A 22,751-nucleotide genomic window follows, 5' to 3' on the forward strand; every position below is an offset into this window, starting at 1 on the left:
TTTGACATCATATTTTACATCTTTTTGTTTCATGTATCCCTTGACTACTTCTTACGGATATATATGACTTTACTGCTTTTATCTCTTGACCTTCCTAAAGCTTTATACATTATTGATTTACTATCTTTACTATATATTTACTTTTACCAATGAGATTTTTCCTTTTGTAATTTTCATATTTCTAATTATGGCCTGTCTTCTTCTGTCAGACTTTTAGTGACACTGATCAGCTCTGATTCAATGAGGAGACTACACAAGGGTATGGATACCATAGGGAAGGATGTCTGTGGGCTCTCTAGGATACTGGCTGCCATATGAGGCTTGGTGAATATCTGACCCCAGTCTATTTAAGGTAGTTCGATATTATGACTTATAAGGAATATATATTTGTTCTTTGCCCCCCCCACTCCCATTTATGGCAGAGCTCTGAAAACCTCTGTAATTACCCTAAGTGCTAAGAGGGATAAATGTGCCTTTTGTTATTTTAGTGAGGTGACTTCTAGACATACCCGCCCCATAACCTAAGGATGGGGGGAATCAACCTGATGATAACTTTCAGCCCCACCCCACCACCTCAGGAAGGAGAAAGGACTGGAGGTTGAATCCCTTACCAGTGGCCAATGATGTAATCAGTCATGCTTATGTAATAAAACCTCCATAAAAATCCAAAAGAACATTTTTCAGAGATTCTGGGTCGAATCTGGAGATTTGGGGAGAGTAGTGTACTCAAAGCATGGAAGCTCCTCGCCCTTTCCCATATATTGCCCTATGTTATCTCTTCCAGCTGGTTTTTGCTGAGTTAAATCCTTTTATAATAAATCAGTGATCCAGTAAGTAAAATGTTTCTATGGTTCTGTGAGCCACTAGCAAAGTAAGCGAAATCCAGGAGGGGAGTCTTAGGAACCTATGATTTATAGCCAGTTGGTCAGAAGCACAGCTTAAAACCCAAGCTTGTGACTGGCACCTGAAGTTGGAGGGATGAGGGATGGGAGCCTTCTTGGACGGAACCTTAAACCTGTGGAGTGTGATGCTGACACTCGAGTTTAACTGTAGGATACCAAGCTGGTATCTGGAGAATTACCTGTGCTATGTGGGAAACTCCCTCCCTAAACACATTGGAAACTGACTCTAAGAACCATTTTAGGCAGATAGGACACAACCTGCAAGACAACTTAGTGGTTGTCTACATGATTTATTAGCACTAGTTTGACAAAATCAATCAGAAAGTTAATATGCCTAATGAAAGTAGACTCAACACTCATATATATAATACAAATGCTTCTCTCATTACTACATTCTTTACAGTGGCACAAATACCTCCAAAATGCCTCCCCAGACATTCCCCCATAAGAAAATTCATAAAAATACATAAAGCCGTAAAGTATTAGGGGAAAAATTATTATAAATCCTCCTGGAGTGGGGAAGGCTTTTTAAAATATGAACTAAATAAAAATTGATATATTAACTATACAAATATTTTAAACACCATAAACAAAGTAAAAAAATGACAGTTGGAAAAAATTACTTGTAAGACATACACAGCCAATTTCCCTTCACCACCCCTGCCCCTGAAACTTTTCAGTCACTAACAAAGTTAAAAATTAAAATTAAAAATACAATTTGCAATGTGTCAGAATCTACTAAAATGGTCTTAGAAATTAAAAATGAATGGAATCCATAAGCACAAAGAGAACGAAAGAACAGACAAAAAGTATGACCTAAGTTTTAGAAGCTGGCAATTACCCACATGAAGGAGTGCAAACAAGCAAAACTGTTTGCCCCGTACAACCTTAGAAAGGTTAGTTAGGGTATATGGCAAGACCAAAAAATTAAGTGTTGTTGTCAGTCTATGAACGCAGACCTCGAGATCCCCTCCTTCAATTTGACATAGCCAGTTCATGCACAATTTAAAATATTTTTGCTCATGTGGACATACACATTCAAAACACTGAGTTTTCAATTTGGAAAGTTAATTCTAAAGATTATGTTTTCAAGTCTTTATAATAAATACTCAAAGTTTAGGTAACCAGGAAATATCACTGTATGCCTTCATATGGGCATCAAAGATTCTGTGACGTATCTACCTTCCTCCTTTACAAATTACCCCAAGAGTCCAAAAAAAGCATTTTTTCTAGACTCCACAATGTCACTTTCTGGATCAATCACATCACATACTCGTCTGTTCTTAGAAAAAATAAGAGAACTAGATGAGAAAATCTTCTGAACTAATATTTTACCATAAAAGGGTATTTCAAAGCTAAAGCTAACTTTATGAAATTTTAAAATTTGTCTTCAAAGGCCAGTCACACCATGATAACCACGTACATATGGTTTCTTTCTTCCTAAGGTCTCCTTAGGGAGAAAAAAAATCAAAAAACCTCCCAAACTATGAACTCCAGTTTCAATCAGTCCAACAAATCAGTTTTTTGAAATAAGTCAAATACAGAATTCAAACCATGCATCAATGTCTTTTATTATGTATAGGTTTTTAAAATTATTTCTGCATTTTCTTCATACACAGGCAAAAAGTGTACTTTTAGCATATTGGAACTTGCAGACCTGATCGCTGCCTAGAGAGGGAAAATTCTCCCTGCACCACACTTAACCAGGAGGCCAGTTCATCTGCCGACCTCCAAGAACATGGAGATGAACATGGTAGACAGACTGTCCCCCATCTGAACCTTCGTTCACCACCATTCGATAACCCTTCTTCAGGCCCAGATCAGCAGCACATTTCTTGCCAACAATCATTAAATGTCCAAGAAGCTGGAAAAAAAAAAAAGTCTCTTAAGCACTGGTAATTTATAGCTTCTTTGGCATCATATAACAAACAACCATGTTGAAATATTAAAGTGCCAAACTGAGGAGTTCCCACTGTGGCTCACCCATAATGAACCCAACTAGTATCCATGAGGATGTGGGTTCAATCCCTGGCCCTGCACAGTGGGTTAAGGATCTAGCGTTGCCAAGAGCTGTGGCATAGGTCACAGGTGGGGCCTGGATCCCATGTTGCTGTGGCTGTGGCATAGGATGGTAGCTCCAGCTGTGATTCGACCCCCTAGCCTGGGAACTTCCACGTGCCATGGTGTGGCCCTAAAAAGACCAATGCCCAACTGAAACAGATTTTGGACAAATACTTAGAAACACTTCTAATATAATTTATAATCTATAATTTTTAAAACTCTGGAAGATTAGATATTTACACTCATTTCAGTAAACAAATTAGAGACATAAATCTGCTCAATTAAAACAATTTTTAAATCCTATTCCAACTGGTATTTGTTTTTTGAGGGGGAGAGTTGCTAGGGATTTTTTCAGCTGTACCTGTGGCACAGCTGCTGCAATGCCTGGGCAGGCCTGGGGATTGAACCAGCAAACACCACAGACATGAGCTGAGTCATTAACCCACTACACCACAGCAGGAACTCAAGTTTTTAATAAAGCAAAACACCTTGCTTTCTTGTTATGGGAAAGTGTGTCAGTCAGGATAGGTTTGGTTATGCTGTGGTAACAAACCACCCAAAATCTCGTTTACAAAAAAGATAACATTTCTTGTGTTCACTATATGTTCATCACAAGTTGACCAGCTCTATAGTCTACATACTTTTCATTTTGAAACCCAGGCTCATGAAACAGTCTCTATATGATCAGGTGACAGAGGGAAGAGAGAACATAGCAAGCCAGGTGCTGGCTCTTAGTTTCTATTCAAAAGACATGTATCATTTCTGCTTGTACTCATTGGCCAAATTAAGTCATATGACCAGGCCCCACATCAGTGAGGCTCCAACTATAATGCAACCCTAAATAGAATGGTGAGTTATTAATGAACAGTTGTACAATCTACTACAAAGAACACTAGGAAAAATTTCATTGAGGCCTGTACCTCCTGGCAAAATCAAATAATTATTTACTTTAACAGCATTAACAGAAGAGCCAGTGAACCTTCTCCTGTATGAAACACTGTTTTTTATTTGAAGAAACATGAGTCTTACAACTAATTCTTTCTTAAAACCCTTTCTGATTAAGAATTTGTGGTGATGGATATTAACTTACTGTAATGATCATTTCATAATATATACATATATTAATCACTATGTTGTATACCTAAATCTAATATAATGTTTCATGTCAATTAAGTCTCACTGGGAAAACAAAAACAAAAACTAGGAGTTCCCACTGTGGTGCAATGGGATCAGTGGCATCTCTACAATGATGTAGTTTCAATCCCTGGCCGCGTACAGTGGCTTAAAGGATCTGGTGTAGGCTGCAGCTGTGGCTCGGATCTGATTGCTGGCCAGGGATCTCCATAAGCTACTGGGCAGCCAAAAAAATAAAATCAAATCAAACTATTTATACATTGCATTGAAGCCTTAATGATTTCTGTTTTTCCTCAGTAATGCCCTTAGGAAAATGAGAATGTGGCATCACTTTAAGGTTAAAATGTTGCCTTTCAATTTAAACAGAAAATAAAAATAAATGGTGTGAGTAAACACACTTACGCTTTCATCATCATCTTCTGCTGCAGAAATCTGAGCTATATGTTTCTTGGGTATCACCAGAAAATGTGTTGGTGCTTGAGGGGAAATGTCATGGAAAGCAAGACACTGGAGGAAAAAAGGGGGAAAGAAAAAATTCAAGGTTTTCATACGAAATCTTACAGGCTAAACTTACTCTTTCACACTAACCCCGTGGAAAACACTGTAGTAAATGCTCGGAAATCAGAAGTGTACACAATACATATGCTCCTCTGGTCCTTGGAACTTACAGCCTAATGGAAAGACTGGCTTTAAACAAATAAAAGTATAATTAACAATGATCCTACATGTTACAAAGGAAAGGAGAGCATGCAACAAAAGACTATCACAGAAAAATGTGATTTAGATTGGGTAGTCAAGGACACCTATTCTGCAGTGGCTACATTTAAACCAAGATCCAAAGGATGGGTAGAAATTAGGCATGCTAATCCTTCTCTACCTTTCCAGTCTGATCGCAAGCAACTCTTCCCACTCAAATCACACTGCCCACCTCTCTCCAATGTCAGGGCTTTTACATTTGCTTTTCCCTCCGTTGCCAGGATGCTCTTTCCTCCCAACCCTAACTATTGTCTACACTATTCACTCAACTGTCAGTATATATATAACATTTCTAAAGGAAATCTTGTGTTGTTTGGTTGGGTTTTTTTTTTTGCCATGCTTAGGGTGAGGGATGGAACCCCTGCCATAGCTGCAACCTGAGCCATAGCAGTGACAATGCCAGATGCCCAACCTACTGCACCACCAGGCAACTCCTAAAGGAAATCAGATGCAGGTCAGGGCCCTGGTTATGCGATTTCCTTTTTTTTTTTTTCTTTATGGCAATGATAAGTTTCGTAATTACAAATGTGCCTGATATTAGACTAACACTGACTTCTTCCCACTTTACTCAGCTATTTAAGAGATATTTTCTTTTGTAGAAATGAAGAAGATAAGTAACATTTAGACAAATTACATACCACTTGAATGGTTTTAAATCTAGTGAAGGTGGAAGCTGCTTTCTTTGCTTAACTATCTCAGGAGTAATTCTACCTGGTACTCCGTACAAAATGCTGTATCATTTAGATGGCTTCATGCTGTTACACTGTTGGGGCTTCATCGTTCAAAAGTCAATATTTCAACAATCATTTACTAAAAGCAGCTGAAAATACTTTAAAAGAAATACACATTTTCTAAAATAGAATTTTCCTGACAAATAAAGGTATTTGAGTAAATTTACCTCGAGGCATTAAATCTTAGATGTTCCGACTCTAAGGACACTGCTAGTAACATGTTTCCTTATATTCCATATTTCATAAATGTATTAGTTTACAAAACTTCTATCTAAATCAGCCTACCTCCTGTCCTGCTTTATCTGAGATTCAAACCCGTTATTATCGCTCACTAAAAATTTTATACAAGATGTCTCCAGGTCAAATCAACTCGTCCTTTCTAAAACAATTGCACCTACAGTCAGGTCAGCAAAAACTCTATCTTCAATCTCTTGGCATAAAACCGCTTCCTGTAAACCATAAAAGGAGCCATTCTTCCAGGGAGGGGCCAAAGGAAAGCAAATCCCAGTTACAGGCCCACTGTCGACTCCGGAGTCCGCGGCGGGTCGGGGGGTGGGAGGGCGCTGGCCAGCCCTCGCCCAGGCCCAGCGCGTCCGCGCGCCCTCCGCAGCCCCCAGGCCTGGCGCCCAGGCCCCCGAGCGCAGAGCCGCGGAGCGGCGCCCGGGAGAGCTGGGCAGGCCGGCTGTGCGCGGGAGATCGCGGAGATTGGGCCCGAGTCAAAGAGCGATCGGGTTTCTCCCTGTCAGGCAGAGCGCGGGCGAGATTGTCAGATTCCTGACACAGGCGAGGTCCGAGGCCCACGGGGAGCTGGCTGGCGCCCACGCGGAGGACCCCGCGCGCGCCCCCCGCACGCGCCCAGACCCCGCCATGTGGGCCCGCGGGTGCCGGCGGCCTGGCCCGCGCCCGGGGCTGATAACGCGTAACCGGAGCGCCGGCACGCGCCGGCCGGCCGCCTAGGAGCCACCGGGCCCTGCCCGCTGGCTGGGGGCCCGCGGCCCAGGCCGCGCGAGGCAGCCGGGTGCCTTCCCTTCTCCGTGGCGCCCCCGACCCTTCCCTTCTTTTCCCTCGGAGGAAACCCGCGTGTCCACGGGCGCCTGTCTCGCCTCAGCCCACGAGCAAGGCAGCGCCGGGTGCCTACCTGGTCATCCTCATAAATGATTTTGGCTGGGATTTCCTTGCGAATGATCTTCCCGAAGATCGTATCGCCACCAGGCCGGGCGGCCTGAGCCTTGGCGATCTCATCTGCCATCTCGGCCTCCCTCCCGCGCTGCCGGTCGGGGAGAAGGTCCGAGGAGGGAGGAGCCGGCGGTTCCCGCAGAGGGCGGGAGAGCAAACGCCCCAGCACCTCCTGCGCGTGCGCACTGCTGACCCGCGCTGGGGTGCGGCGGCGGTGGTGCCGGCGCCTTAGGGCCACCGTGGGGCGAGGCGGCGACGGGGAGGTTCCGTAGCCGAGGCTCCCGGGGGCCGCGGCGAGGCCGTTTTTCCTCCTTCCTTTCTTGTCTCTCGGAGAGTGGAGTTACTGCTGTAAGCTCTGCACTTGCCGTATGGACGCTTGTAGGAAAAATTGGGTAGTGTAACTGAAAAGATTTGATAACTCAAGCAGTGCTGGCCATTTTTGCTGGCGGGGACACCGTGATACTTCATTCCTCAGGTGCATAGGTCTTGACTAGGAGGTACGCCCTCCCGCGTCAATTTTTTTTTTTTTTTTTTTTTTTTTTCCTCTAGCCGTGGTTCACAGCCTTGACTGCATGTCCACATCATTTGGGAATCAAGTAAAAAAAAAAAAAAAAAAAAAAATCACCTGAACTTGGCCACACCCCAGATCAGTTAAATCAGACTCTGGGGGTGAGCCCCAGGCATTGTTAGTAAACGTCCTTGACTGTTCTGCAAAGAATATTTCCCACCAGTAATCGACATAATGTAAGAGGCCCCACCTAAAAGGAACAAAATCTTTAACCCTATATCCCCCTCCGTAGCTTTGCTTCTTTTAAAAATAATTTTTGTATATTGTGTCCACTTTATCTTCCTTTTTTGAAACCATTTGTCTCTTGTCAATGTCACTAAAGACCTTCACTTACAAAATTCTTTAGGCGATTCCACTCAGCCTCTTGGTATCATTTATTACTGTTGACCATTCCCTCTTTTCAGCAATAGTCCTTCACTCTCCTTCCTCTCTGGATGCTGTTTCTCCTTCAGAGTGAGCCTTCTATTCCGGAGCTCCTAATGAATTCCATTCTTGGCTCTCTAACAGTTAATCCCCAAGTGTCCTTATTATGAAAAAGTATACTTTCACCACTTTTTCTTCATAGAGGCCCCCTTTAATCACAAAACTGTGTCCCATTTGGTACTTTTTGTATCAAAGACATTCACCAGGGCAATTGGTGAACTATAAATAATGCTTACAAATTGGGAAATAGTTTTGAAAGATTTTAACTTCCCCAATATACCCACAGGAAAATTATCAAAATCAGTTGATCTAGGGTGAGGCCCTATATTTTAGGTCTCTAACAGTTTCCAGGTGATACAGCTGCTGCTAGCCCAGGAACTGTGCTTTGAGAACCACTGATGTAAAAGGATTGTCATTTTTGTAGGAATAAACCCACTGAATAATATATGAGTAGAGAAGTATCATATCTGCAATTCACTTTCACACAGTGAAGAGATTCCCCCCCAAAATGTCAACATAGAAAAAAGCAGAGCAGTAAAAAAGGATAAAGCAACTGTAATAAAAATTTTAACATTAGGTGAAACTGAGTGAACGGTGTATGCAAATTCAGTTATTCTTGCAACTTTTCTGTAAGCCTGAAATTGTCAAAATTAAAAATTGAAAAGAATATGTATCGGTTTGGGCAATAAATAATATGGTCATTTTTCGCTAAGTCAGAGGCTTTATCATCTGCAGATCGAGGACTCTCCAGTATTTATCTCCCAACCTGCCTCTCCCCTTAATTCCAGATTGGTGTATGATACATGTTTCTGCCTACTTACTACCTTCAGTGGGATCTACCAGGCACTTCAAATTTATTTTTACTTCTTCCACAACAATCAGCCTCTTCCTGCAGCATACAACATCAACTATAATACTATGCACCAAATTGCCAAGGCAAAAGCCTTGAAATCATCCTTACCTCTTTTCGTGGATTTTTAGCACATATGAATCTAATCCCTTTTCACCTCCTCTACTCATACCACCCTAATCCAAGTCACTATCATATCTCACCTAGTGTACTTCAAAAGCCTCCCAGTTTGCTTATCTGCTTCCACTATAGTCAGTTTGCCATACAGCACCCAAAATTATTTTTATAAAGTACAAATCATAATTTCACTCATGCTGGTAGGGATTTTATCACAGAATTCAATGTAAAATCCTTGCCATGGCTTTTAGGGCTCATGAATGTTCAGTTCCATGGCTGCATTTCCTTCCATTTCATCCTTACTGACCAGCTTCACCCAAGCTGGGTATGGAAGGCAAAAGATTCCCAGGTCCTAATCCCTGGAACCTGTGAATATGTTACTTTACATGGTAAAGGGATGGGCAGGTATGATTAAGTTAAGGGACTTCAGATGGGGAGATTCCTCAGTTATCCTGGTGGGCCCGATGTAATTACAGAAGCCCCTTTAAGTGAAAGAGGAATACAGCAGAGTGAGACCCAGACAAAGAGATATGATGGAAGCAGAAGTGAAAGTCAAAAATTGAAGATGCTCCACTGTTGGCTTTGAAGACGGAAGGGGCCACTTGCAGGTGGCGTTCTGGAGGTCAGAAGTTTAAATTGCATTTCACCTGGCTAAAATCATGGTGTTGGCAGGGATGCATTCCTTCCAGAGGATCTAGGGGAGAATGATTCCCTTGCCTTTTCTGACTTCTAGAGGTAACCTGCATCCCTGAGCTGTGGCCCCTTTCTCCATTTTCAAAGCCCACAGCCGAATATCTAAAAACTTCGAACTCTGCTTCCGTCTTCCATTTACAAGGATTCTTGTGATTACTTTGGGATCATCAGACAACCCAGGATAATCTTCCCATCTTAAAATCCTTAATCACATCTTCAAAGCTTCTTTTGTCATATATGGTAATAATATATGCAAATTTATTATTGTTAGTAGTAGTAGTATTTAGTAAATTCAAATAGGATTTAAATAGGGACAAATTTTGGAGGCCATTATTCTTCCTACCACATAGCTTCATGACCTTACATGGTACCCATGTTGGAATTTCCTGTTCAGTTCTGGATCCCATATTTTGAGATGCCAGCAAACCAGGACATATTCCCAGAACAACCAGAATAGTCACTTCATTTACGGAATAGCTCAGGGAACCACATAAATTTGCTTAGAGAGGAAAAGCCTCAGGACTGAACTGATTTGGGCACTATGGAAACTATATTTTCAAATATTGGCATTTAAGTGGTTTTGGTTAATGACCCAAGACCCTAGTTTGCCAGAAATTATAACAATAAAATGTGAATGTTCAGGAAATTAGGCTGATTCCACAATGAAAATGCAAAAGAGCATCTCTGAATCATTCATTAGCAATCTGTTTCTAGGTAACAGACAGTGTCCAGTATATTTGATTTAATTGCTTATGTTAAACACTCTTTTGCAAATCTAATGCATTTTAATTTTTAAAAGTCCACTATTACTATTCTCAGGATGACTTGAAATATTCTTTAAAAGGACCTAAATCACAGAGAAAGAAAAGGGTCTTGGAGATCCCTTGGTCCAAATCTTTCATTCCTAATAAAAAGTCAGTTTTACCTAAAAGTTAACCTGTTGAGGTAGGGAAGGCACACAATGATTATGCAGTGGAAACAAGATAGAAATTTTTCTTGATGCTTGCAAGGTCATAAATGTACTTAAATGCTTTATGATTGTTTAATAAGTGTGATACTGCCAATAAACTATCCATTTCCCAATCTCTTGACCAGCAAAACCAAGGAGTAAGGCAAGTTGAGTAGGCACGATGTGTAGAGGGTAAGACCAAGTTTCAAGTCAGTCATAGTGATTTATTATCCCAGACCTCCATTTGCTAGCAGTATGATCTTAAGTAAATCAACCTCAACTTCTAGAGGAATAAAATGGGACACTGTTTTCGTTTTCTGGAGTCATTCTTCCAATCAGTGCCTGCCGGTAGTTGCTGGAGGTTAGCTCTTAGTATGTACTTTTGCAAGGGGACAGTTTCAACTTTTTTTGTTTGTGTTTACTTTTTTTTTTTTTTTTTAAGTTCGGAGTTCCTGCTATGTCGCGAGGGGATCATCGGAGTCTCTGGAGCTCCTGGGACACCGGTTTCATCCTCACAAGGTACAGCGGATTAAGAATCCCCTGTTGCTGCAAGTTGCAAAGGAGGATCGGATCTGATACCTGGCCCAGGAACTCCATATGCTGCAGGGCGGCCAAAAAAGAAAGACAGAGGAAGAAAAAAAAAAAGCTTCCTTAATAGATAACTCCAATCCTCAAACAGGAAGCAAGAATATAAAGGTGACGAAGCCATGGATGAAATGCCAATCCACCCTCCGCCGCCAAAGGTGGCTTCAAAAACTGGCCGGAAGTGACTCTGCCCCTAACTGACATGGCGTCCAGGTGATTTCCGTTCTCCCTCCTGTAATTGAGCTCGCCGGGTTCTGGTGGTTTTCCCAAGGGGCGGGGCTACAGAGGAGAGGCTGCGTGGTGATTGGCTGTGGCGCGTTAGGAACGTGGCTACGGTGGAGAGTCTTGGGGTTGGACAGTCCACGCCAGGCGTTGATTGGTTGCCAAGAGGCGGGGCTACTCGACTGCTGGAGAAGCAGCCGCGGCGGTGAGGAGAGCCATGGGTCAGGCCGCCAAGGTGACAGGGACCCGGGAGGGGTTGGGTGTGATGCCGACGGGGAGGGTAAGAGCGCGGCCTTGTGAACGTAGTCGGGAGTCTCTGTAGCAGGGGTTCAGGACCTTCCACGGAGGATGTGGCCGTCATACCTGAGGAGCCCATGACCAACCCTGAAGGATAGTCGAGAAATTTTGCAGGTGTGGAGGAGGGAGTGCGGTGCTGGTAGTCCTACTTCATAGTCTACTGGGGTGCTGAATGTTTATCCGTGGTGCAAGCCCTCAACTTGAGTTCTGCCGCGGTTCCATGTCCACGGCGAGTGTTTGTGTCTGGGACTCATTTTCCATCCTTGGGAAATGTACAAGACCCCAAAGGCAGTTCTGCGCCGTATCCACCCTATGAGGTGAAAGGTTCCGTCAGATAACCAGAAGGTGCAGAGTCGTTTAGGAACCAGGTAAACCGAATCCCCTCAAAATTCCTGCCCAGAATCTTTAAGCGAGATAGAGCAGAGACCTGCGATTCCTGGGTGCTCTGAACGAGCTTGGGAAGTGATGGCACCTGCAGGGTAGGGGTTACATCCCTGAAGACCTGATCTCAGGTTCATTTATTGTCAAGCTGATGCGCATTCCTGGCCAGTGTACAGTTCTCTGGGACCAGCCATCCCTAACCTTAAGTATTATAAGCATGGCCACCTAAGACCTGTCACTGTCGCTGGTTGAAATATAGGAATGGAAAAAAAGCTATGGCCTGTTCCAATATAGTGAGGAAAAGCAACGCTTATGATTGGTGAGTAGTAGGGAGTCACCAAACAGTACCTCCTCTACTATCGAACTCAGTGTTCTTAGCACTTTTTAATAAGCCTCACAGCACCAATAGAAACAATTGTAAAGGGTTTTTTATTAAAAAAAAAAAAATTGTTGAATGCCCATACTAGCCATTAGTAGCACGTAACAGCCAGCATTTAGTCTGCAATATCTAGGCATAGCCGATGCAACAAAAAACAGACCACCTTTGCCTTCATGCAGAAGTCTAGCAGGTAGAGAGGTTTGAAACAGTTACTTAATTACAAGTGTGGTGAGTGCTTTTGATTGAAAATGCAGGCATTCCCTTGTAACACACCAGTTAACTATCCAGGGTTAAATATCTGGCGTTGTCACTGCAGCTGCTTGGGTCGCTGCTGGGACACAGGATCCATCCCTGCCGGGGAAAATGAAGTATATAAACGGTACTGGAAGTGGAAAGTTGTAAAACCTGAACGTAAATGAAATTAAATAGGATTCATTCCAAAAACACTTTTAGCGAGAACTACCATGTGTAGAAAACACTTGTGCTAACTGTGAAAGCTACAAAGGTGACTGAGCAGCCTTTGAGGAAGTACAGGGATAACAGCATTTAATTACTCTACAGTGTAGTAACTGCCAGTGCTGTGCATGTACTCAGGAGGGGCATATAACCCAGACTTAGAAGAGAGAGGTAAGTAGTAACCAGCTAAAGAGAAACCTAGTACAGAAATTATATCACTCACCCTTAAAATCAGCTCATTATGCAAAAAAAAAAGAGGAAAAAATACTGAGAAATTTGTCTAAGCTTAGAATAAGTAGTAATGTTAGAATCAGACTGATCTGACTATAAAGAATTGACCTTCTTGGAGTTCCCATTGTGGCACAGTGGTTAACGAATCCGACTAGGAACCAGGAGGTTGCGGGTTCGATCTCTGCCTTTGCTCAGTGGGTTAACGATCTGGCATTGCCGTGAGCTGTGGTGTAGGTCGCAGAGGCGGCTCGGATCCCATGTTGCTGTGGCTCTGGCGTAGGCTGGCAGCTACAGCTACGATTCGACCCCTAGCCTGGGAACCTCCATATGCCGCGGGAGTGGCCCAAAGAAATAGCAAAAAGACAAAAAAAAAAAAAAAAATCGACTTTCTGGAGTTCCCGTTGTGACACATCTGAAACAAATCCATCAGTATCCATGAGTGTGGGGGTTCCATCCTTGGTCTCACTCAGTGAGTCAGGGATCTGGCATTGCTATCAGCTGTGGTGTAGGTCACAGAAAGGGCTTGAATCCCACGTGGCTGTGGAGTAGGCCAGCAGCTGTAGCTCCGATTCAACCCCTAGTCTTGGAACTTCAATATGCCACGGGTGCAGCCCTAAAAAACAAAAAACAAAACAAAGCAAAAAAACAAAAAAAGGAATTGTCTTTCTGTTTACACTGCCTGAATTTGTCCAGTCGATATAAGTAAATGAGAAAGAGAAGACAGTCTGTGACCTAACTTTATACTTTATGTATTTTAATAAAAGTTTATAAATTTTAAGGTGTTATTAGCCCCAACACAATAATAACATTTTCTTCTCTATTTGTTTTTTTGGTCTTTTGTCTTTTTTGAGGGCCTCATTCCTGGCAGATGGAGGTTCCCAGGCTACGGGTCTAATTGGAGCTGTAGCTGTGGACCTATGCCAGAGCCACAGCAAAACCAGATCTGAGCCGTACCTGTGACCTACTACACCACAGCTCACGACAATGCTGGATCCTTAACCCACTGAGCGAGGCCAGGGATCGAACCCACAATCTCATGGTTCCTAGTTGAATTCATTTCCACTGTGCCATGATGGGAACTCCTCTTTTTTAAAATATTTTTTTTTTTTTTTTTGTCTTTTTGCTATTTCTTGGGCCACTCCCGCAGCATATGGAGGTTCCCAGGCTAGGAGTCCAATCGGAGCTGTAGCTGCCAGCCTATGCCAGAGCCACAGCAACGTGGGATCCGAGCCGCTTCTGCAACCTACACCACAGCTCATGGCAATGCCAGATCGTTAACCCACGGAGCAAAGGCAGAGATCGAACCCGCAACCTCCTGGTTCCTAGTCGGATTCGTTAACCACTGCGCCATGACAGGAACTCCTAAAATAAATTTGATAGGGTTGTATTTGACTTATAATGTTGTGTTAGTTTCAGATATACAGCAAAGTAAGTCAGTTATTCATGTACCTATATCCATTCCTTTTCAGATTCTTGTACATACAGGTTTTTACACAGTATTGAGTAGATTTTCCTGTGCTGTACAGTAGATACTTGTTGCTTATCTATTTTATATATAGTAGTGTGTGTGTGTCCCTACCTCCGAATTTATCTCTCCCCACCATGTATCTCCTTTAGCGACCATAAATTTGTTTTTGAAATCTTCGTCTGTTTCTATTTTGTGAATAAGTTCTTTTGTATCTTTTTTTATTAGATTCCACATAATTAGTGATCTAGAAAGACGTGATATTTGTCTTTCTCTGTCTGACTTCATAAAATAATCTCTAGGCCCCTCCATGTAGCTGCAAATGTCATTATTTTGTTCTTTTTATGACTGAGTAATAGTCCATTGTGTATATGGAGCTGCAGCTGCTAGCCTATAACACAGTCACAGCAATGCCAGTTCTGAGCCACATCTGCAACCTACACCACAGCTCACAGCACCTTCAGATCCTTTAACCCACTCAGCAAGGCAAGGGGTCGAACCCTCATCCTCATGGATACTAGTAAGGTTCTTAACGCACTGAGCCACTACAGGAACTCCTTGGCTATTGTAAATAGTGATGCAGTGAACATTGTGGTGCACTTATCTTTTCAAATTATGGTTTTCTTCAGATAGATGAGCAGGAGTAGGATTGCTTGATCATACTGTGGTTTTATTTTTAGTTTTTTAAGGAACCTCCATACTGTTCTCCATAGTGCTTGTACCAATTTACATTCCCACCAATAGTAGGAAGGTTCCCTCTTCTCTACCCTCCTCCAGCATTTATTGTTTGCAGACTTTTTTTGATGATGGCCATTCTTACTGATGTGAGGGGATACTTCATTGTGGTTTTGATTTGCATTTATCTAATAATCAGTGATGTTGAGCATCTTTTCATGTGCTTTTTGGCCATCTGTCTTTGGAGAAATGTCTATTTAGATCTTCTGCATATTTTTTGATCAGGTTGTTGGGTGTTTGGGGGGGGTTGCTTTGTTTTGTTTTTGGTAGAAAGCTGCATGAGCTGTTTGTATATTTTGGAGATTAATCCTTTGTTGGTTGTTTCATATGCAGAGATTTTCTCACATTAATTGGGTTATCTTTGTCTTTTTAATGGTTTCTTTTGCTGTGCAAAGCTTATAAGTTTAATTAGTCACCATTTGTTTATACTTATTTTTATTTTCATTACTCTAGGAGGTGGATCCAAAAAGATATTGCTAAAATCTATGTCAAAGAGTGTTCTGCCTATATTTTCCTCTAAGTGTTTTGTAGTGTCCAGTCTTATATTTCCTTTTCTTACACTAGTTCTTAAAGTAGGGATATTGGTTGTTGAACTGATGAAGTCACTTTCTTTTTTTTTTTCCCCTAAATAGCATGTAAATTGATTAGGTTTACTTACTTCTCACTTAGTCCTATGCAACCTGTCTTGCACTGCTCTTGGAATATTAAACTCCCTGGGTTTCTATAATGTTGTGCTGTCTTTAATGTCCCTATTTTACCAACAATCTTTTCAAGACAGTCTCAGCTTTTACTGTCAAACACTTGAAAATTTTCCCAGTCTCTATGTATTACTCAATTCCCAAGCCACTTCCACATTTTTAGGTATTTGTTGCTGTTGCACCCCACTTTCCAGTAGTAAAATCATCAGTGGTTGCCTATGAATGGTTTAACAATTTACCACAAATTGAGTGGCTTAAAACAATAGAAATTTATTGTTTCATAGTTCTGGAGGCAGAAGTCTGAAGTCCATGTGACATTACAGCCATGCTCCCTTTGAAACTCTGGGTAGACTCTTCACTTCTTCCCAGCTTCTGATGTGGCCATCAGTCCTTAGTGTTCCTTGTCTTACTGTGGCATAACTGCAGCCTCTGCCTCCAGCTTCACATGGTGGCCTTCCTCTTTGTGTCTTTGTTCACATGTTATTTTCCTTTTTTAAGAATACCAGTCTTATTCTGTTGTGGCTCAGTGGGTTAAGAACCCAACTAGAGCCCATGAGGATGAGGGTTCAATCCCTGGCCTCACTCAGTGGATTAAGGATCCAACATTGCCGAAAGCTGTGGTGTAGGTCACAGATGTAGCTCAGATTCAGTGCTGCTGTGGTGTAGGATGGCAGCTGCAGCTCCAATTCGACTCCTGGCGAGGGAACTTCCATATGCCATAGGTGTGGCGCTAAAAAGGAAAAAAAAAAAAAAAAAAGAATACCATGGAGTTTCCATTGTGGCTCATCAGTTATGACCACAACCAGTATCCGTGAGGATGTAGGTTCAATCCCTGGCCCTGCTCAATGAGTTAAGGATCTGGCAGGCTGCATTGTAGGCATAGATGCGGCTTGGATCTGGCATTGCTGTGGCTGCGGTGTAGGCTGGCATCTGCATCTCCAGTTCGACCCCTAGCCTGGGGTCTAGGGGTCTATGCCACATTTGCAGCCCTAAAAAGACCAAAAAACAAACAAACAAACAAAAAGAATACCAGTCATTTTGGATTAGGGCCTACTCTAATGATTCATCTTAACTTGTTTATATCTCCAAGGACCCTATTTCCAAAACAAGGTCACGTTTACATGTATTGGGGTGAAGACTTGGACATGTCTTCTGTAATTCAAGCCATAACATTGTGAATATACTATATTTTATTTATCCATTTATGATCTGGGTTATTTCTACTTTTTGACTATTATTTATAATGGTACTATGAATATTCATGTACAAGTTTTTGTGTGAACACGTGTTTTCATTTCTCTTGGTTATATACTTGGACGTAGAATTGCTGGGTCCCATGATAACTCAGTGCTTAAAGTTTTGAACAACTGCCAAACTAATTGCCAAAGCAGCTGCACCATTTTACATTCCCACCAGCAATGGGTAAGGATTCCAGTTTTTCCACACCCTTGCCAACAGATGTTATTGACTGTCTTTTTTGATTGGAGCCATCCTACTGGGGTGAAGTGGTATCTCATGGAGATTTAGATTTGTATTTCCCAGATGGTAAATTGTGTTGAGTGTCTTTTCATGGCCTTAATAGCCATTCGTTTATCTTCTTTGCAGAAATATCTCTTCAAATCCTTTGCCTATTTTTGTTTTTTAAATTTTTTTAATTTTTAATTTTTTGTGTGTGTCCCTTTTTTATGGTTGCACCCATGGCATATGGAGATTCCCAGGCTAGAGGTGGAATCAGAGCTATTGCTGCTGGCCTACATTCATAGCCACAGCATCACAGTATCTGAACTGTGTCTGCGACCTACACCACAGCTCACGACAACACCGGATCCTTAACCCACTGGGCAAGGCCAGGGATCGAACCCGCAACCTTATGGTTCCTAGTTAGATTCATTTCCACTGCGCCACAACAGGAACTCCCTTTGCCTATTTTTAAATTAGTTTTTTTATTTGTAAATATTCTCTGTATATTCTTGATACTGGTCCCATATAAGATATATGATTTATAATTCTTCTGTGAATTGTCTTTTCTCTTTTTTGATAGTGTACTTTCCCTTTTTATTTTATTTATTTATTTATTGTCTTTTTGTCATTTAGGGCTGCACCCAAAGCATATGAAGGTGCTCAGGCTAGGGGTCTAATCGGAGCTGTAGCTGTAGCCGCCAGCCTGTGTGCGCCACAGCCACAGCAACATCAGATCCGAGCCGCGTCCGCGACCTAAACCACAGCTCACAGCAACGCTGGATCCTCAACCCACTGAGCAAGACCAGGGATCAAACCCACAACCTCATGGTTCCTAATCGGATTCGTTTCCACAACCTCATGGTTCCTAATCGGATCCGTTGCGTTGTGCCACAACATGAACTCCCTGCCTTTCTCTTTTTAAAATAAATAGGAGTTCTCACTATGACACAGTGGGTTAAGAATCTGACTGTAGCAGCTCAGGTCCCTGCAGAGGTGCAGGTTCCATCCCTGGCCTGGTACAATGGGTTAAGGACCCAGTGTAGCCACAGCTATGGTTTGGATTCAGTCACTGGCCCCTGAATTTCCGTATGCCACAATGTGGCCATAAAATTAAATAAATTAATTAATTTAATTTTTTTTGTTTTTATAAAGGTGATAAATGTGTAAAATTTAAGAAGTCAAATAGTGTTATGCAGAAACCAGTAGGTACCTAATTCCATCTACATATTCCCAGCTTCCAAGGTATAAGCACTTTTAATCATTTTAGCTACTTCTGATATTTACCTCCATGTTTTTAAATAACATGTTTAAACTACTTTTTTTTTTTTTGTCTCTTTGGAGATATTTATTGACTTTTAACTATGAAAGTTGAGGACTAAACTTCCCCTTATGCAATATTCTTCTCAGTATACAAATTTTGGTGAATCGATTTTCAGGTGTGATATTATCACTATAGAAAACTTAGCCACAGCTGAACCTTCTAATATAAATATGACTACATTGCCCTTCTTTTCTAAGTCTTAGTTATTCTTGAAGTTGATAACTGGCTTATTTCTATTATCATTTTCCTATATATCTATTTCCAAACTCTAAACAAAACTGAGGTCGCCTGGTTTCATTTTTTTCCTAGTATCATCTTTTCCAGAGCAGTTTGACTTTTTGCTATAGTCCAGACTAATTGCTTTCTATCCGGCTGCGCAAATGCTGACCTGTGTTTGTCCTTCACCATAATCTCTGCCTCTCCTGTGTTGGATTACCTGTCTCCCTTGGTCCATTTTTTTTCTTTTGTGGTTCATCCCCTTGTTTTGGTGGAGCACAGTAATCTTCTTGAGCTTTCTAAGAAAGGATGTACGGCAGATAAGAGTTTCTGAAAATGTCTGATTGCCCTTGTAGTTAGGTATGGTTGGACTGTATGTGGTGTTCTAAGCTGGATATTTTTTTCAAAACTTCAAGAGTTCATACCATTGTCTTCTCACAGTATTGCCATTCAGATTTTCTGTCCTTTATACATGAACTGTTTTTTCACTCCCAAGATTTTTTTCCTTCTGTTAGCAATGTGCTGGATTTACATCATAATGTGCTGTGGCACGGGTGTTGTGCTGGGCACTTCACAGACTCTGTCTTCTCGGAGATCCAGTGGAGGTCCCTTTTGGGCCATCTGGGCTACTCTCTGAATTTTCTCATCTGTTCTCCCTTCAATTTGTATCTATGAATTTTTATTCTACTCTCTGGGCAATTTTTCCCAAATTAAACTTTTTTGTTTGTTTGTTTGTTTTTGTTTTTGTTTTTTTTTTTTTGGCTGCACCTGCTGCATACAGAAGTTCCTGGGCCAGGGATCAAACCTGCACCACAGCAGTGACAACGCCAGATCCTTAACCACTAGGCTACCAGGGAACTCCCTCAACTTAATCTGCTCCCACTCATTTAATCTCCACAAGATTTGGAGCGTTTTCTGAATTTTCCTTTTTAAATTTACTGTAACTTCTTTTTTCTTGTTATTGCATGTCTGCAATAACTTCCGTTTCTGAGGTAGTTCATTGTGGTCAGTTTTTCTTTTGTTTTATTTTTGTTTTCTGTTCCCTATTTCCTGTTTCTGTTTTGGTGTCTGCCTTTGGTGTTAAAGTTTTTCTAAAATATGTAAAATACATCTTTTTATTTTTATAAAAATATAAAAAATTATGTTTTATATATTTTATATATATGTTGTATTTATACTCAAAACAATGCCTGGTACACAGAATACACTCTGTTAAGTTCAGATATTGTTATCTGGTTAATGGACTGGGGGAAAGGAGGCAATGATGAGAGAGTAACAAATCATTATAAGTAGTCTAAGCAAGAGATAGGGAGAGGCCTAAATTTAAGTTGTTTTGGGTGATGGAGAATATACAGATTAGAGAAATAGTCCTCCAGTTTCTACATGAAGAGTAAGGTAGGTTTAAAGAGTGAGCTAAATATTTCTGAGTTGGGAAACTCATTGTTTTCCATAATTAAAATTAAGACAGGATAAAGAGCAATATTGGAGGAACAGTATTGACCTTTTTGGACTTAAATAAGTGTGAGGTGGCGTTAGCCTGTCACTAAAGGCTCTTCACAATATGTCTTCTACCAAAATGCCAGGTTCTTTTCTTTTTTTTTTTTTTTTGTGGAGCAGTCTTAGAATATTCAAAAGTCTCAACATTCCACTTCCCTTTTTGAGGTATCACATTAAACTTGCCTAAGTTGTCTGAAACATCTTCGTTCTGCTCTTTTAAGATGTAATATATTCATGAGTATGTGTGTGTGACTTTAAGAGCAGATGAAGGTCTTAATATGTTAAGAAAAATTAGAACAAATTCTTACTAGACTGGTAAAGTTGGTTACTTTAGCAATCTGGTTTTGGCAGGGGGGATCATTAACTTTTTAACCATCCTCATGTTGTTTTAAAGAATTTTATATTACTAGTGTAAATACACAAAGCTCCTTTTTTAAATTTAAAGATAAATTATAATGAGAAAGTTATTTTGGCCTGCCCTGGTTCTCACTAGCTATTTTGAAAAATAGTTGAAGAAACTATTTGTTTCTGTTTGTTTAAACAGAAAAGAAATACAGTTTAATCCTTGTAATTATGTAAAATGTGAAATTTTTCTTTTGAGATCTGAATTCTAATTTTCTTTATAGGTTTTACGGCTCTTTAAAACATTGCACAGGACCAGACAACAAGTTTTTAAAAATGATGCCAGGGCATTAGAAGGTAAGTTTGCTTTTTGCCCTTTTGGAGCAAGTCCGCTCTTCTGGTGGCTATCAAGCTACATCTGCAACCTACGCTGCAGCTCACGGCAATGCCAGATCCTTAACCGACTGAGCGAGGCCAGGGATCAAACCCGCAACTTCACCAAATCTGACCGGGTTCGATCCCTGGCCTCGCTTGGTGGGTTAAGGATGTGGTGTTGCTGTGAGCTGTGGTGTGGGTCGCAGATGTGGCAAAGATCCTGATTAGACCCCTAGCCTGGGAGCCTCCATAATTGGCCCTAAAAAGCAAAACAAATAAATTAATTAAAAAAAGAGAGACCCTGTGTGGTCAAGACCCATCTTGGGGATGACCTTCACTATATATCCCTGAATGTTTTGTTTATAAAGGTTAGTTTACATGACACTTATCTGAGAAGTATCTACTTACAGAAAATTTATTAGAGTTGATTTAAAATGTGTCAATTTCTACTATACAGCAAAGTGACCCAGTCATACATGTATATATATTCTTTTTCTCACATTATCCACTATCATTTTTCTCATATTATCTTCCATCATGGTCTATCACAAAACACTGGATATAACAGAAAATTTTTAAAGATCAAGTTTTTGTAAAGAATCGGGAAAAAAGGATCAAAATTTCCTTATGCTCTATTGCTTACCTTATATTCAAGCCATGAAATTCATTTCTCTATTATATCATCAAATTTGCACATTCTCTAGGACCAGATACTACCATATTGTTAAAGCTTTGTGTCATTCTAGAAGTGACAATGAAAGAGAATCTATCACAAATGATTGCAATTTCAGCATTTCACTGTTCAAAGTAGTTTCTGACCTATCTGGAACTCAGAGCTTCTAAATCTCTTTAAGAGCCACCTAGGTAAAGTGCCCCACTGTCCCTAGGACTTCAAGACTAATTCACCAAAAATAATTTCTTGAATATTAAAGTATATGTCTCATATTTGTATGTACTTTATATATATACCTCATTTAATTCTTATAATAGCCGTGTGAGATAGCTACTATTATAATTTCTGTTTTTTCAGCTGAAAAGCTGACAAAATGTGGAAGAATTTGCTCCACATCATACTTAGTAAGAGGTAGAGCTAGAATTTAGCCTAATACTCTGTTCCAAAGCCCAAACTCTTAACCACCTCACATATTAAAGTGTATTGAGCATAGAAGGAAGGTTTTATGGCTATTCTCCATCAACATAGCATATTTTCGTTGCTTTAAATGTTTTCAAGTGAAATACGAATAGCTAACAGTGTATATTTAGTAAGCACTTCACAAGAATTGTTCCATTAAGTGTTCACAGCAGCAATACAGGCAGTTTGTCACTTACACTAAATTATGCTGCTGTAATTATGCCAAATCTTCAGTGGTTTATACGAACAAAAGTTTTATTTATCACTAACTTTTCTTGTCAGCCAAAGCACTCAGAAATATTCAGATATCCTCTTTGCTGCAGTATCTTCATTTTAAGTATGTGTGTGTGCGTGTGTGTGGTTTTAACATGCTTGTATGAACTGAGTCTTGCCATCTTAAAAAAAGCCATTTTAATTTAAATCCTTAGATATATAGAAACAAAGTATTAAATTGAATTTATTAGAATCTCATAGCTAGAGATTCACAAATGACATTGGAAATAAAAAGCAGAAAACAAAAGTATTAGAGTGCTGACAGTATACAGTAGGTTTCATTACAGCTTTACATGCCTATCAGAAGCTCTCCAAGAGACTTCTT

The 22,751-nt window shown here is 40.8% G+C and overlaps 3 protein-coding genes across 6 annotated transcripts in view; 2 read left to right on the top strand and 1 right to left on the bottom strand.

The window, feature by feature from the left end:
- The window catches only part of LOC110259779 (uncharacterized), a 117,796-nt gene extending 106,638 nt beyond the window's left edge, over nucleotides 1-11,158 (top strand). For both annotated transcript variants that reach the window (XM_085014561.1, XM_085014560.1), the window contains one exon: nucleotides 10,803-11,158. The gene's annotated coding sequence lies outside the window, so the exon portion shown is untranslated. The remainder of the gene's footprint in view (nucleotides 1-10,802) is intronic.
- HINT1 (histidine triad nucleotide binding protein 1) lies at nucleotides 1,177-6,885 on the bottom strand. Its single transcript, XM_005661623.4, is given in 4 exon segments — nucleotides 1,177-2,654; nucleotides 2,656-2,766; nucleotides 4,500-4,604; nucleotides 6,723-6,885. Coding segments are annotated over 4 exon segments (363 nt in total). The 5' UTR covers nucleotides 6,834-6,885; the 3' UTR covers nucleotides 1,177-2,618.
- A 172-nt stretch (nucleotides 11,159-11,330) lies between the features above and the next one.
- LYRM7 (LYR motif containing 7) overlaps nucleotides 11,331-22,751 on the top strand; it is a 64,756-nt gene continuing 53,335 nt past the window's right edge. For all 3 annotated transcript variants that reach the window (XR_014838769.1, XM_013995089.3, XM_085014562.1), the window contains exons 1-2: nucleotides 11,331-11,402; nucleotides 20,931-21,003. Coding sequence is in view for 2 of the 3 variants with exons in the window: in XM_013995089.3 (XP_013850543.1) it covers nucleotides 11,385-11,402; nucleotides 20,931-21,003 (91 nt within the window). In the remaining variant the exon portion in view is untranslated. The remainder of the gene's footprint in view (nucleotides 11,403-20,930; nucleotides 21,004-22,751) is intronic.

This window comes from Sus scrofa, chromosome 2 (genome assembly GCF_054392235.1).
Source record: "Sus scrofa isolate SSC_HxYL_T2T_F1_AM1 chromosome 2, Sscrofa_HxYL_maternal_Yorkshire_Landrace_v2.0, whole genome shotgun sequence".
NCBI lineage: Eukaryota > Metazoa > Chordata > Mammalia > Artiodactyla > Suidae > Sus > Sus scrofa.